General features: G+C 37.0%; 2 protein-coding genes across 2 annotated transcripts in view; both read right to left on the minus strand.

Moving 5' to 3' along the window:
* Positions 1-14,726, minus strand: part of PDE3B (phosphodiesterase 3B) — a 130,127-nt gene that overhangs the window by 11,566 nt on the left and 103,835 nt on the right. Inside the window, 2 exon segments of the mRNA XM_032488971.1 lie at positions 5,484-5,683; positions 12,670-12,783. Of these exon segments, the coding sequence (XP_032344862.1) occupies positions 5,484-5,683; positions 12,670-12,783 (314 nt within the window).
* Positions 13,794-14,185, minus strand: LOC116666587 (NADH dehydrogenase [ubiquinone] 1 beta subcomplex subunit 1-like; the record flags this gene model as incomplete). The annotated part of the gene is made up of 1 exon (XM_032490425.1): positions 13,794-14,185. A coding segment is annotated over one exon (315 nt), but the record flags the coding sequence as incomplete, so codon positions are not given.

Here is a 14,726-nt window from a genome sequence, read left to right on the forward strand (position 1 = left end):
GGTGTAAGCTATCACTATGGTAGTAACCACATTATACTATATGTATCAATTAAAACATTGTACACCTTAAACTTCAAAGACTTCCTAAGGGGTCAACTTACGTTTAATACTGGTTTAACTAATTCACGCTTAAATCTGATGAAGACTGATAAGCTACTTCAGGAAGAAGTAATCAAACTCCTGGCTCAATAAAGCACAATGTATAATGAGTGCCCTATAAAGCTAGCTGACTTAAACTCTCAGCTAGCGAGATCAGCAAAAGAAATTAGTTTAAAATTCCTGGGGGAGGGTAATGTCTTAGTGGTAGAGCAAGTGCTTAACATGCACAAGGTCCTGGGTTCTATCCTCAGAACCTCCGCTGAAAAAAAAAATTCCTATTTAACCTTTGAAATTATCAAAGAAATATAAAATGGGGGCAAAAAAAATCTGAATCAATATTAGAAGTTAGATATAATCACCATGCTGGAAAGCCCACCTTAGTTATTGCATAAGAAAAGAAGGGAAAAAACCCACCCAGAGAATAAGTGTAAGGAATTGCCGGCTGGACCCCCAGAACTCATCACCTCATGGCAAGAAAGAATTAAGGAGCAGTAAGGAGGAGGTAAATCACAATTCTCCTTTAGGAAGAATACTGGATGGGGGCACACAGAGCAACAAGCCAAGCTTAAACGGCGAGGAAAGCTTTCCAGGCAAAACAGATAATGAGGCCTCAGCTGGCTTTTACTGAGGGCACCATGACAACTAGAGAAGAAAGACAGTTAACCCCCAATTTAGAGCTGCAGTGACTAACATCCTTTCACTTTTTGCTGAAGAATCTTGCTATTTAATTTTCTCTAGCTATGGATCCCTTCCTTATCTCACAGGCAAACACATCTCTAACATGGCAAAGCAAACTAGTTGATCATAAACTTTTTTACCCTCTGAGTCAGAAAGACTTGAAAAGAGGTTTAACACAAACTGACAGAATTAATCTTAACAAATAGTAAACACTTTTCAATGAGTGAGCAAAAAGAAAAACCCCTCAGACATGAAATGCAGACTTAAACAGGAAGAGTATGACAAATCTGAACACATCTCCTTTTGAAACAAAAGAAACAGGAGGAAACATTAAAAAATCTCTAGGTCACAGTCATAAGAGTAAAGAAGGTACCTTAATTTCTGAAGTGAGAAATCCTGGATTAAGAAAGATCATTTTCATTAAAAAAATAATATTCCTAATTTTTTAAAAAGTCCAACAGAGGTAGTAAACAAATCAGGTACTGCAGAAAACAACACAGCTAATTTTTTTTAAGCCCTCGTCTTTAAAGAAAAGTCTTCATGAACAGCTGTCACTGGGGGATTCCTTTACCCTCAAGTTCTGGGTTTTAAAATTTAGTAATCCCGTATTTTTTAAAGACCCTTTGTCTTAGTTATCACTCTTATTTTGCTTAAACACATTTTTATGTAACTTTCTCAGGATGGATGCGACATGATTTTTAAAAAAATCTTTATGTATCTGAGACCTCTTTAGTTTGTTCTTAACACTCAGCTGTAGCTTAGCTGGATACAGAGCTCTGACTTGAAAATAATCTGTCTATGCCAGCCCTTCCTGTCTCCTCCCCCATTTTACTTCTTTCCTAGCACTTATGTCTTTCCTATCATCTCTGTCACTTAGACAAACATCTGTTTATCGTTTTTCCTGCTATACTGGAATGTGAGTTCTATGGGGGTCAGAATTTTTGGGGGTGCCTGTTTTGTTCAATAATAATACCTGGAATAGTGCCTGTCCCACAGCATGCATCCAATGCCCTTGTGAATGTTTCGTTGCTGAGTCTCTTTAGTTGGGAAGGATGAGCAGGAACTCTGTAATGTGGATGGGGCTTGTTTACCTAGCAGGTTTTGCTTTAGAATTACCAGTCTGATTTCCAAAATGAGAAAGACTTATCCTGGTATACTAAATCTCTCCTGGGCACTTCCTTCGGTATCTAACAGATGTGTATTCTGCCTGGCGGTAAATGAGAGTTGCAGTGACTTTGCTTAAAGGTGTGTGGTGTGTTACATGGGGGATGTGTGTGTCGTAGAGCAGACACGGGTAAATGACATCAAGTCTCTAGGGTTCCACCTAGGCTGCAGCTCCCTTCTAGTCTACTTTAATCTCTTAATATTTGCCTATATGTTTTCCATTTTCCAGAAACAGTATGAAATTCTTTAATCTACTGGTGATAATACCCTCCCACCTACTCCTCTCTGTTGTAATGACCTTCATCCCTTACTATTATTTCAGTCAGCAGGAAGGGGAGACAAATGCACAGGTTCAGTCACCGTCTTGATCCGTATTTGGGCAGACAAACATCTATGACTATCTCAGATCTACAATTCTCAGCTTAAAAAGGTTTTGTTTCCTTTTACCCCAAATCAAAATATTCTACAAACTATAATATCTCAGGCACTAATCTCCATCTTTCACCAACCTTTCATTTGGAAGTAGCTCAGAAATCTCTTAGAATTTTAATACTGACATCCCTCCAGGATAAACCTACTAAATGTTTTACCTTTCATGGCAAGGATTAAAAATAACCCTCCTAAGTCTTCCCGCACACTTCCCTTACCACGAGAATGCAGAATGCTTGATCCAGTTGGTGGTGTTCTACACTGCTAAGCTTTTCATCATACACTGGAGGAGTAATAGTATCTTTCACTAATTGTGGCCTGATTAGTCCTATTGAGCATCCCAACATGGGAGAGCCTGCTTTGTTACATAATAAACAGGTTAAGCCTCAGGCTTTCACAGGAGTCCTTATCTCACAGGCGCTGAAGAAGGACTCATGAATTTCATCACTCTGGGAAGAACAGAATATTTCACACAAGTTTGGCAGTCCTGCAGAGCAAAGAAATAAGACATCCTTCAACATTCAGCAAGTATTTACTGAATGCCTTTTGTGGGCTAGGCACCATTCTAGGTATTAGAGAATAAGAGAGATAAAAACCCCTGCCTGGCCTCATGGAAACTTACATTCCACCAAGGAGAGGCATGTGGACAACAGAATACACAAGCAAAAGACACAGTATGCTAAATGATCACTGCTATGGAAAAAATGAAGCAGAGAAGGAATGCCAGGGAGGGGCTTTTGAAATTTTAGCTGGAAAGAGGTGACAAAGTGAGTTCTATAGATGTCTGGGGAAAGAGCACTCTGGGGAGGGAGAACAGGAAGTGCCCAGGTTCTCCAAACAGAAGTGTGCCCAGAACATAGAAGGAAATAGCAAGGAGGCCAGCAGGGCTAGACCTGAGTGAATTTAAAAAAAGGAGAATTAATGGAAGCTCAATCTTGTAGGGCCTCTGAGCCACTGTACTGACTGTCTTTTACTAAGAGTGAGGACTCGGAACACAGAGTAAAATAATGCACATTCAAACTGGGCCACTCTGGCTGCTTTGTGTTGAAACCAAACTGATGGGGAGCAGAAAGTAAGCAAGGAGACTGGGTAGAAGATGATACTTTTTCACAGCTGATCTCTGATCAGTTTTCTTTCCATCCCTTCCCTTCCCATTGCTTCATTTCCTGGCAGTCCTTAACAATGAGAAGTTAGAAGTAAACATGGTTACTGGGTATGTCCAGACTTCACATTTGTAATTTGATCAGGACAACAGTTTTGAGTATATAACTTATATAAATTATATTCATGTGTCATTGTTTTAAATTATCTGCATGCAAGCAAGACAAATAACACTAGAATTCACTCACTTGTAATATCCTTGACCAAGAAGTAATAAACAAGTATGACTCACCTATACTCAAACTAATAAAAGAGAATGAAAGCAGAGGTTGGGATAGAATAGTAAATAATTTTTGTCTAAATGATAACTGATTCAGCAGAAAACTTTCCAAATGTTACCTCTTTTTCCGCTTAGTCATATCAGGTATATATTCTGAAGTTCAGAAAGATAAGGGTTACTTGCCTAATGTCACACAGCTAATATTCAGTAACCAGAAATCAAACTCTTGATCCCAAGACCAGTGTTTTTTCCACTATGCAACTACTACCCAGGTCTGGGACTTGCCACAGGACTTGGATTTTCAAAGATTATGAAATGCTAGGCTAGAGGAAATGGGTATGTGATTCTTGCCGAATGATACTGCAACTGAGGAGATGTGCACTTGTTAGTGGGTAATTTCTTCCAAAGCAATTCTTAGAAAGTGGAAAAATAGTATCTAGATTGAAATTTGTTTAAAAGTTACCTGTGGAAATCATGGGCTATGAATATGAATACTTCTCCAATGAATCTAATTGGAGAAAATGAATCACATAGCACTTTTCATCCTCTCTCTGAATCTTGTTTTTATTCTGGCTAGAGAATCTACCGGCTATATTTTAAATAGTGGGAGTGTGTGAAAGGGAAGAAATGAGAAGAGGAACACAGAGAATGGCTATAAAAGATGAAAGAACCAGAACTGAGGTTTGAACATAGAACAACAAAGCGAGGAAGTAAGATGAATTCAGCAAACAGTCGTTGACAACTTACTTTTTGTTAAGGCAGGCAGGCAGAAATACAAAGCTGACACTTCAGGAATCACCAGCCCAAACAAACACCCACAACCACACTAAATTCTAACTAAAACCAAGTATGGACATCCCTAGGTATCTGCAGGGAATTGGTTCTGGGACCCCTACAGATGCTCAAATCCCTTACATAAAATGGCCTGGTATTTTCATATAACCTATGCACATCCTTTGTATTCTTAAATCTTCTCTAGATTACCTATAAGACCTAATACAACATAAATAGTTGTGGTGTGCAGCAAATTCAAGTTTTGCTGTTTGGAGATTTCTGGAATTTTTTTATTTTCAAATACTTTTGATCCACAATTCGTTGAATTCATGGAGGCAGAATCCCTGGATATGGAGGGCTGACTGTATTTAGTTCCAAGTCCTAATGTTTAAAGCCATTATATTTAAGAGTATCCATTTGCTGGGAACTCCTACTTCTTATGCAAATGGTAACCCTAAAGGAATCTTGCACCTTATCAGCTGTACTGGATACAAAAATAATGTGGTACTAGAAGATTTTATATATATACATATGAATATTTGCAGAGCTAAGAGACTTAAGAGTCTGCATATCATAGTATATCTTACGGGAAAAAAGAGGAGGACAACAACAAAAATAACAATAGTCCTCAATCATTATAGTTTTTAGCCATACGAAGGATCTTACCAGAAGGAAAAGTCTTACCACTAGTCAAAGTCTTATCAGTTTGATCAAAGGCAAAGATTCTAACAGCATGGACTCCAGAATTTCATAAACAGCAAGTTACTCTTTCAGGAACAGGTTATTTATTTTCTTGTTGAAGGAGATGATTTTTCTCTAACTCTTTAGCATATATGGTATCAATGTCATGGTTATTATCCATGTACCTAAAGGCCAAGTGACTCAACAAAGGGAAATACAGCATGGCTGTAAAATTTGAGAATCACCCTTAAAACTTTCTGAAGAAGTTATTTCCTACCTGAGGGGCATTTGTAGCCACTAGAAACGCATTCGTCCGCCCTGGGTGATCGTAATCATGCATGGCAGCTGCCACATATAGAGCCATCAATTCCAACGCAGGAATGTTTGAAGATAGGCAACCATAGCTCTCATCTGGAATAGAGCAGCTCCTCGAAGAAATGTAAGCAATTCGCCCAGGGTTAATTCTACCGTTAGAATCTGAGGGACAAGCAAAATAAACCAGGATTACATATAACTTCCTCACAATGAGGCTGAGGAGGAGGGTCCTGTAGTCAATATGATTGATTACCTTATTTGTTGACTTAACTGAGAAATAAACTCTATAAACATGGATTTAAAACAGTATGCTATTTCCAACATACATGCTGAGAGAGAGAGAGTATTAAACAAGACCCCGAAGTCACTCACTTTCCATGATGCTGTCCTACTGAGGCTAATGATACTTTTTAAAAACCTCTGATTTTCTAATCATTTAATTTTTCCTGTGACCCTGGCCATTATATCTAACCTTTAAACAACAATCCAGAGAATAAAATTTCATGAAAACAGTATAGAGATTTAGGAGTTGAATACATTAACAAACTAAGCTTCTCAAATACATACTTCTCAAATCTTATCTAGGTACATTTCATTTGTAATCCTGACTACAACCCTTCTTCCCCTTCTTTTTCCTTCCATGAAGTCTCTTATAAAATAAGGAAAAGAAAAACTGAAAACTGAAAACTGAAAAGGCATGGAAAGCTGAGGAATGACTCAGTCAGTATAACTCTTTTTATCTTGAAGTTAGAAACAGCATTTTCACTATCAGCACTGTGCTTTTGGTGTCCTTCATATCTTACTGTTTGTTTCCTCCTTTTTTATAATTTGGTGGCTTTATTTAGATGGTCACTCAATTGTTTCTGCTAAAGAGATCTTAAAGTATAAGAAGGAAATAATAAACTATATTGAGTAGACAGCAAATGAAACCAGGAAGATATTAGAAAGATAGAAAATTTCATTGGTTGTGTTCACCAGTGGAAACTTAGAATAATGTCCTCACTTGTCAAAGTCCAAAGCGATTTTATGATAATTTAGTTCACTCAGTAATATCTTCACAAGAATTTTTTAACATAATGACTTTAATACACACTAGTGATAATTACAAAGATACCTAATTATTTTCATGCTATTTATAATTTTATACCTAAATTGAGTTTTAGAATCACTCACACTAAATCTACTTCTTAAAACAATTATAAAAAGTAAAAATAAGAGTGAAACATATGGATAAAGATATATTTATTCACATTTCTAGTAAGATTGTAATTATCAATATCAGAGTCAATAACTTCAGTTTTTCCCCTGCATTATATGCATTTCATAGTCCCTCTAAAATTAAAATATGTATATATATAAAAAATAGCAAAAGACTTCCTTTTAAACTCAAGAATAAAAACCAATATTCTGAAACCTAAAGAAGACTTAAGTGGAAAAATACACACATTCATGGTTCAGAAGACTTAATATTGTTAAGATGGCAATACTCCCCAAAATGATTTATAGTTCAACACAATCCGTATCAAAACCTCAGCTGGCTTTTTTTGGCAGAGATATACAAGCCGATCCTAAAATTCATATGGAAATACAAGAGATTCAGATTAGCCAAAACAATTCTGAAAAGGAAGAACGAAGTTGGAGGACTCACTGCCCAATTTCGAGGCTTACTACAAAGCTTTAGTAATGAAGACAGTGTGGTATTGGCCTAAGGATAGACAGATCAATAGAATAGAATTCAGAGTCCTGAAGTAAATCATATTTCTGGCCAATTGATTTTGGACAAGAATGCCAAGACCTTGTTGAGAGCCAACTACCCTGCATGATGCTAGACACTTTCATACATGTTATTTCATTTAATGCTCACATCTTATAAGGTAGAAACTCTGATTTAGTAATATTTAAGAGACAACTATGTATAGAATATATAAAGAACTTTTTTCAAAAAATGCTGCTGGGACAACTAGATACCTACATGCTAAAAGAATGTTGGACCTCTTCCTTCATCCCCCCGAATAAGTTCCAATGGATCCTAGGCTTAAACTTTCTAGCTAGCTATAACTTTGAAACTCCTAAAAGAAAACATAGTAAATCTTCATTACCTTGAGTTGCACAAACCCTTCTTAGATATGACATCAAAACCATGAGCAATGAAAGAAAAAAAATCAGATAAATTAAGCTTCATCAAAATTAAAACCTTTTGTGCTTTGAAAGACACTATTAAAAAAGTGAAAAGACATCTCAATGTGAGAAAATAGCTGCAAATCATAAATCTGATAAGGCACTTATATCCAGAATATATAAAGAACTTCTACAACTCAATAATAAAAAGACAAATGACCAATTATAAAAAGACACATTTTAAAATGGACAAAGGACATGAACAGACATTTCTCCAAAGATGATATACAAGTGGCCCATAACCACATGAAAAGATGCTCAACATTATATATTAAGGAAATGCAAATTTAAAAAAAAAAACACTTTTTACCTACTAGGATGGCTATCAAAAAGATAGTAACAAGAAATAGCAAGAAATTGGAAATTTCATACAGTGTACATAGGAATGTAAAATAATGCAGTCACTTTGGAAAATAGTTTGGCAGTTCCTCAAAATATTTACCACAAAGTCACCGTATGACCCAGCAATTCCACAAAACTAGGTATATGGCCAAGAGAAGTGAAAACAAATCCCCACACAAAAACTGGTAGACAAATATTCATGGAAGCATTAGTCACAACAGCCCAAAAGCAGAAAGAACCCAAATTTCCATCAACTGTATATTGGCTGATAAGAAAGTGAGAAGAGGATGAAAAAAATTGCTTAATATATAAAATAAATACATACCAAAGTAACGAGGAAAATACATATGGCTATTATGGACTTCCATTTCTGTGACTGGTCAATAGCTGTATTTGGAATTTATCACCTTCTTATTCTACCACCCAGTCCTGGTTCCCCTTGTCCTCAGCCAGCCTCTCTGCTGACTATGGTTTTTTGCCTAGTGTGATGACCCATACTTTCAAGGGTCTATACTATTAGTGACCCTGATGGCACTGGATTGTTTTCCATTATCTTTTGTTACTAGACATGGGACTACCAAAAAGGCCAGAGGATCCCCTGGGTTCCTGACATAACATCCTCCCATGAGTAATAGGAAACCTATTTTTTTCTTGATAATAAGGATCAGACTGGATCAATCACCTGGACCTTGTACAGAATCCTCCTCCTTTGTCTGTTGGTTCAAAGGCACAAAGTGGCCAGATGTTAATCTCAATTCCTAGTTTCCCTTCTATGTGTCCCCTTGTTGGAAGCTTTTTTCCTTTGGGAACTAATTATGTGTAAGCCAATTTTCTGTTTGTTTGTCTAGGTGAGAGGCAAGCAAAAATATTTTCTAAGTGGACTCTTTGAGGTAACAGAAAAAATCCTCCTAATCCTACTCTTTGGTTCACAGATTTGAGTATTCTGGGATAGCAGAAGTGATACCATATATTGGGTCACTGGTTCAGAAGATAAACCACACTTTGTGGGACAGCACCTTAGCCTCACAGTGTTTTCCCCTAACAGGTACTCCAACTGAGTCTCAGTATGTCATTTCATCATCCTCTCAGGCCAGCTGTGGGATGATAAGGTTCATGAAAAGATCAGTAAATTCTGTGGACATAAGCCCACTGCAACAATTTTTGGAGGCAAAATAAGTTCCTTGATAATGCAATACTGTATGTAATAACCCAATGATGAATAAGGCATTCAGTTATGTTCATAGGTGGTGATGGTGAAGCACCGTAGACAGTAAAAGTAAATCCATATCCAGAATAAGAACAAAAGCTATCTCTTCCATAAAATGAGAGATACAATATAATCAACCCACTATCAGATAGATGGCTGGATGTTCCCCCAGGGAATGGTACTATATCAAGGGCTCACTTCTGCTCTCTCCTGTTGGCAAGCTGGGCGCTCAACAGAAGCCAGAGCTAGGTCAGCTTCAGTGAGAAGTCCATGTTGTTGAACTCATACATAATTTCCATGCTTGCCATCTTGACTACTGTGTTGATAAGCCCATTGAATGAGAACTGGAGTAGCTAAGGAAAAAGACTGATATCAAGAGACGGGCTCATTTTGACTACTTGATTACTGAGTGCCTCCTTTGCAGTGAATGCCCTTTGGTAAGTATATTAGACAGGGTTCTACAGAGAAACAGAACCAATTGTCTGTGTGTGTGTGTGTGAGAGAGAGAGAGACAGAGAGAGAGACAGAGAGAGAGACAGAGAGAGACAGAGAGAGATTGATTTATTTTAAGGAATTGGCTAATGTATACATGGAGGCTGGCAAGTCCAGAATCTGCAGGACAGGCTAGCAAGCTGAAGACCTAGGTAAGAGCCTGTGTTGCAGTTCAAGTATGAAGGCTGTCTGCAGGCGGAGTTCCTTCTTGCTGGGGAAGTCAGCCTCTGTTCTATTAAAGCCTTCAACTGATGAGGCCTCCCCACATTATGGAGCACAGTCTGCTTCACTCAAAATCCTCTGATTTAAACGTTAACCTCATAAAATACAGCCTCATAGAAACATCCAAAATAATGTTTGACCAAATATCTGAACACCGTGGCCCAACCAAGTTGACACATAAAATTAATCATCACAGTAAACATTCACATGGGAAACAAATATGCTCCACTCTGGGAAGGCTAGCCACAAGTCTCAGAATTCCTTGTCACCAATTTTCTAATCTTCCTTCTAAAACCCTAAGTATCCAAGCAAGCTATTACCCACCGGCCATATATCAATGCAGATACTTTCCCCTGGTCATCTCTTTCAAGACCAATAAACAAGCGGATTCACTGCTTGGTGTTCTGCCTACTGGTAGGATTTACCTTCCCCTATTAACCTTCAAAGGACACCTTTGAATGAGCCTCTAAGGCGGCAGTCATCCACTTTCAGGAGGTACTGGCATATGGAATAAGACCATCTGTAAACCAGGTCTTTTCTCTTTCAGACAGCTGGTCATAGGAGATTCCCCGTGGAGCCATGTGTATTGAGGAGGAGCGCCAATGTATTAGCAACAGGGGTCACAGGAATCTGAGTTCATATTTTGAGTCTTGAGTGCCTTCAGGAGTAGCTCAAAGCTAATCTTGTATTTATACCTCCTCTTGATAATTGAGTACTAATGTACATGCCAAGTTTACAAACTGGAGGGTCAGAGGGCACAAGTTCATGATAGACAGGTCATGTGGCAACCTAGTGCACATGGCCAAATATTCAAAATCTGTCAGAGCCCAGTAATAATCTAACAGCTGTTTACACAATGGAGAACAGTTATCTGAGGAAGGACTGGCATTGTCTCAAAATCCAAGAATTTACACTGATTCTCTTGTATTGATCTTCCATAAGTCCCCCAGAGGAACTCAGTCTGCCAAAGACACTTTGAAAACTGCTGGAAGATATAGCCTGATCTCTTACTGTTTGTAGTAAACATGCAGGAGGAAAGTGATAGACTGAGGGAGAACTCTTAAGCAAAAAAGAGTCAGAAATTGATATTTGGGAAATTCTCAATCTGTCCAGACTACAAAAGATATTAAAGTAAGAGATTTCACTGTCAGGAACAGGTACTCTGGACAGAAAGCCACGGTTGTAGCTGGACCACTTTTTGCTAATTCGTTTGAAGGATGAAAAGGTCAGGGTCAGAGACAGACGTGAAGATGCTATGCTACTGTCTTTGAAGAAGGGGCCATGAACAATGGAATGTAAGTGGCTTGTAGAAGCTGGAGGGGTAAGGAAACAGATTCTCCATTAGAGACTAGGAAGAAAACAACCCTGTTGACACCTGGATTTTAGCCCAGTTGAACCTGTTTCAGACTTACGGTTCCAGAACTATAAGTTAATAAATCTGTATTGTTTTAAGCCACTAAGTCTGTGGTAATTTGTTACAGCAGCAATAGGGAACTAACACAGATTTTGGTACCTGGAAGTGGGGTGTTACTGTAACAAATAACTGAAGATGTGGAAGTAGCTTTGGAATTGGGCAGTGGGTGAAGACTGCAAGAATTCTGAAGAGCATGATAGAAACCAATAAAAGATACTAATCAGTACATTCAAGAAGTTCACCAAACTCCGAGCAGGATGAATACAAAGAATATCGTCTGAGTACATCACAGTCAAAATGCTAAAAATCAGTAGCAAAGAGAAAAGGGACATCATACTTTTAAGGAGAAATAAGACTCATGGCTGATTTGTCAAAAGAAACTACAGAAGTCAGAAAATGTAAAGATATCTACAAATGCACTGAAATAAAAAAAAAAATTCTTCTAAGATAAAATAAATCTATCTACAAACAAAAAAGCTGCAGAAAATTATATCATCTCTGACAGAAGCACAGAACTACTGGAAGGAAGGAAGAGAACTAGGAAAGACTAAATACGGATGGCAGACAAAAAAGAACCAGTGACATAAGGCAAATCCGTCAGACGACGACAGCACTTTAGACTCAACTACCAAAGAAAGTAAAGCAGTAGCTACGACTATGACCTTTACAGTAATTAGTATGGTAATATTTCTCAGGCATTTGTAACTGAGCAAATTCTGTCCTGGTTTACATATGGGTCTGTATGTGTGTATCTTATTGGAGTATTTCTCTCCTCTTTTATAAACTAGAATAAGAGCCATGAGTGTTATAGTTAATTATATTTGTATGAGTAATTATATTTATGATGAAGAAACAAAATTTGAATGTTAAAAGTTTTTTAATAACATCATTTAAAGACTTATGTGAGGCTCTAAAACATGTTCCCTTTTGTTGGGACTTTTATATATTTTAAATTTACATGATACACCTAAAACAGAAAACCAAGATTGAAAGAAAAGCAAAGAAAAGATTATCATCATATTTAGGATAGTGGCTACATCCGTGGAGAAAGCAGCAGGATAGGACACAGAAAAGAAACATGGTGGATTCAGTAGTATTGAGTCTTAACTCTTAAAATGGGTAGTGGATTTCTAATTTGCATGTCACTCTTATGCATCAAAATTTACATAGTCCTTTATATGTACCAAAGTTTACTGAATAAAAAATTTAAAAGAACAGAGATAATGAAATGAGATAGCTTGATTTATTATTCCTAATCAAACAATCAAATGAAAGATTTGTAGAAGGAAGTACCTGTTTCATTTCCTGTTCGATGATCATTGTGGATCTGCTGTAAGCCAGGAATTGGCCTCGTTGTCAGATACCAAACAGCATGTAGGACATCTGTGGCATGTATACGATTGTGATCTATAGTCACCAAAATGTTTTATAAAAATGATCATTCTGTTATTTTTAACATAAGATATTTTAAAAAATACTCTCTAGTCATACTGTATTCTCATAAATAAAATATACGGCTTAGAATAATTTCCCACAATTTTTGTTTCATATTTTATAAAGTCTCTTGATGTGTTAAAAAGTTTTCTTTTAAAAACTTTCACATATACTATGAAAACATAGTAGAAGGGTCAAAGAAAAGGCAGGGTAACCAGGGCTAGTTGAAAGGCACTGGAAAATTTACCTAAGGTTGCTGTTTTATGGTTTTTAAAAATATGTAAATAGCATCTGGATTATGGAAACCCATGTTTGTAAACAAAACAGTTTCTGCACACAGACACATAGAACAGTTACAAATTTTGGATACTTGAATCCCCCACACCCACTCCAAAAATAAATACCTATCTCTCAGGCCTGCTATAAGGATTACATATTAAAAGATAACATAAAACATCAAGAACAGTGACTGACACGTAGTATATGATCAGTACAACACTGGTTTGCTGAAATACTGCTTTGTGGAAAGATAAGACCTACAGCTGAAATCCAGCTTTGCTATTTCCCATTTTACGATCTTGGGAAAGATCCTTCTGAGTTTTTACTTCTCACCTATAAAGGGTAGATAATACAATCTTTCCAACAAAGATTAAACGAGATAACCTTTGTGAAGCTAGTGATTATAGTCATAGCTGTTACTTCAACAAATATTTAATGAGTACCCACCGTGTCGCATTAGCAGATGATACAATAGTGAGTGTTCAGACCATACAGGTAGGACACAATGTCAGCCCACTAGGAGCTTAATTGTTATCAATACAATCACCACCTTTTATTGACCATTTACTGTGTGCCATGAATTTTTATTTACCTGAATTATCACTACCTGTGGGGTAGGTACTATTGTTATTCTTACTTACAAATTTGGAAACTAAAATTTAGAAAAGTTAGATCCCAGAGACTCTTGTCTTTTTTTTTTTCCCCAAATTAAATAATGAATGTGTTTTTATTTCTCCCATAATTTAAAAAATGTGAACATTCTGTAATTCAGCCACAGCCTTTACTTCCAGGTGACTTCTTCATTGGGCCTCAATACCCTTTTAAATAAGAGACTCTTGTTCTGGAAGGCAATTAGTTTTACATCATTCTTTTTGTCTAGATACCATCCAAAGACAAACCCCACAGGGACAAGTATATGTACCCAGTGGTCACGCACAGCCTGAAGTGAACTCAACACGAATGCTGCAGCCTCGGAGCCAACGACGACCCCACGACCAAGGGCAGCAGCAAGCCCAGCCAGCGGCGCCGGCGGACGCTCCCGGGAGTCTTGTCTTAACTGATATATGTCCCAACTGGAGGTGACAGTGAAGACGCCTCACCACCTTCATTTCTCCATTCTCCTTCCCTTGCAGTCTGCCTTAAAATATCATTTTATTCCATTTATAAAATTCAGCCACTTTTCAAAATGCCTCTTTGTAAGTGGTAATTATAGTACATATAACTCACATTCAATTATTAAGCATTCACCAATATTAATAAGTTAAGCCAATTTAAAAATAATTTGCTCAAAAAAAAGTGTGTCCACATGCAAGTTAACTGTGAAATGAATCAATACATAAAGAAAACTATCTTTTCCTAATATAAAATTAAGATTCCATTTTACCATAAAATCAAATCACCATCAAAAATTATTTCACAAATCAGGACACAGTTAAAAACAAATTCTATGGATAAATTTTAAGCATTTCAAAGTCAAGAAATTCTGAAACTCATGACTTAATATTACCAAACACTTGAAAAGGTAAGGTAGTAAGATGATATGATTAACATAAAAAGATGTGTACTACATAATCAAGTGAAACAGATTATAAATAGGTATCAATATTATTCACTTCATAAACAATAAATATATGTAA

This window comes from Camelus ferus, chromosome 10 (genome assembly GCF_009834535.1).
Source record: "Camelus ferus isolate YT-003-E chromosome 10, BCGSAC_Cfer_1.0, whole genome shotgun sequence".
NCBI classification, from domain to species: Eukaryota; Metazoa; Chordata; class Mammalia; order Artiodactyla; family Camelidae; genus Camelus; species Camelus ferus.